Source organism: Sipha flava, unplaced genomic scaffold (assembly GCF_003268045.1).
Source record: "Sipha flava isolate LNK unplaced genomic scaffold, YSA_version1 17437_pilon_pilon, whole genome shotgun sequence".
Taxonomy (NCBI): Eukaryota; Metazoa; Arthropoda; class Insecta; order Hemiptera; family Aphididae; genus Sipha; species Sipha flava.
Window position 1 is genome coordinate 1 of NW_020271986.1, and position 1839 is coordinate 1839.

Genomic DNA, 1839 nt, shown 5'->3' on the forward strand with positions numbered 1-1839 from the left:
CAACGCTCGCCGCACCTCGGCCGACTTGGCAAACGTCCGTACCGGCCCACCGTCGTCATCGTCCACCGAACCGCTGCTCAGCACTTGCTGGCCGCAGCCGTTGCGCTCCGGCCGCGCCTTGTGGTCATCGCCGCCGTGCGCTCTCTCGCCTGTGCAACCTCCGGGCCCTGCGGCCCGGCACTTTTTCAGCCGATTGAAGAACTCGATCCCGTAGTCCACCAGGTCCGACGCGCCCTCCCTCAGGTACCCGGTCGTCAAGTCCAACAACAATTTCTTCAGGTCCGCTTGAACCCGGTGTTCCCTGGCACCCGTTTTCGATCGGTCATTCGCCGTCCAGCTCCAGTCACTTTTCCGAGTGTTCGACTGGAACAACAGGCATTCGTATACGCGAAATTAACAACGCCTCGGGGCAGCAACGTTTGTCATCCTCTCCCCCTCCGGTAATTTTTTTTGTAAAATTGACTTCACCTTTATAACGACTTACATCTATTTCCTTAAATATTTATTAATTAACGCATAAAGGTCGTATTTAAATTTTTTTCGTGAGGGGATCTTAGATGTTTAATAAATTTAAAAAAATGTAACGAAATGGTGATTTATTAATTTTTTTGTAGATATAATAACCGATTGCGGTCGATCGGGACTCTATAATTCGGTAACTAACAAAAGGCATATTATGATCCAAGCATATATGAATTGTAAAATATTGAAGTTATTTCGAGGGAGTTCGGAACCCACGGATCCTCCTAAATACAGTCTTACCTACTTAATTTTTATTATTATATCAATGTCTTTATTTTGTTTTTAAATTATATTTTAAATTTGACCAAGATTCCATTATTTTGGCAAAATTATAAAAACATTATTTTTTCACAAAAAAATACATAAAAATGTTAATAATCTTTGTATTCATAAAGTGCATATAACTATGAGTTATATACAGTCTTGTAAAAGTACTTTCGAGTCATTTTCAAAATTTATATTTCAAATACATTTTGAAATATTCGAAAACCTTGATAATACTGTTTTTTAATATATTTTACTGTATTTTTTTTTGCCCATAATACATTTTTTTGGATAAAATAGTTATTACATTTTAAAATCATAGGTATACTTTAATTTGTTATTGCTTTTCTTTATTTTATTCATAAAAAACATTTACAATTTGTTATATTTAATCATCATAACTTTTTCAAAATTAGCATCAGTCATTTTCCTTCATTTCTTGTACATAACTCCTCTCACCTCCTTAAATATACGTTCTATTGGAGCGCTACTTACTTTAATCGGTAAAGGCGTGTAGAATTTAAAAAAAAAAAATATTTTTAGAAGAATATCATCGAAGTAAGTTCAATTATTTTTGGGCTTTTACAAAAATAATTAAAAATGTAATTTTCTGCAGAATTATTTATATTTGTTTTGTTAGACTAACTGTAAAAATAATTATTTAATTTATTATCAGTATATATCTTATAATATATACTGTAGTAATTATTTTAATTATTTGATGATGTAAATCAGTTTTATGAATTGGGTGCTTTGTTTATGAAAATATTTAACGATATCAAATAAGTAAAACCTACATTATAGAGAATGAATTGACTAATGGGTCGTAAAGCAAACCAACCATTATTATGTAATGTTTATGTTATACAGAGTTTTTCATTGTAAAGAGTTTTACTGTAATTCAATAATCCAATTTTTGGTGAGATTTCAACAACAGAAACAACTTAATCGGGTATTGGTATTATTATGAATATCTTAATTTTATATTTCTCCTAAAATAAGTATAAAGTTTATACATTTTTAAAATCCACTTTTGTCCCCCTTGATCTATGT

At 32.7% G+C, this 1839-nt stretch overlaps 1 protein-coding gene across 1 annotated transcript in view; it reads right to left on the reverse strand.

Moving 5' to 3' along the window:
* Nucleotides 1-6: 6 nt before the first annotated feature.
* LOC112680110 overlaps nucleotides 7-1839 on the reverse strand; it is a gene marked incomplete at both ends in the record, with an annotated part of 2507 nt that continues 674 nt past the window's right edge. Inside the window, 1 exon segment of the mRNA XM_025550109.1 lies at nucleotides 7-363. Coding sequence (XP_025405894.1) covers nucleotides 7-363 — 357 coding nt within the window.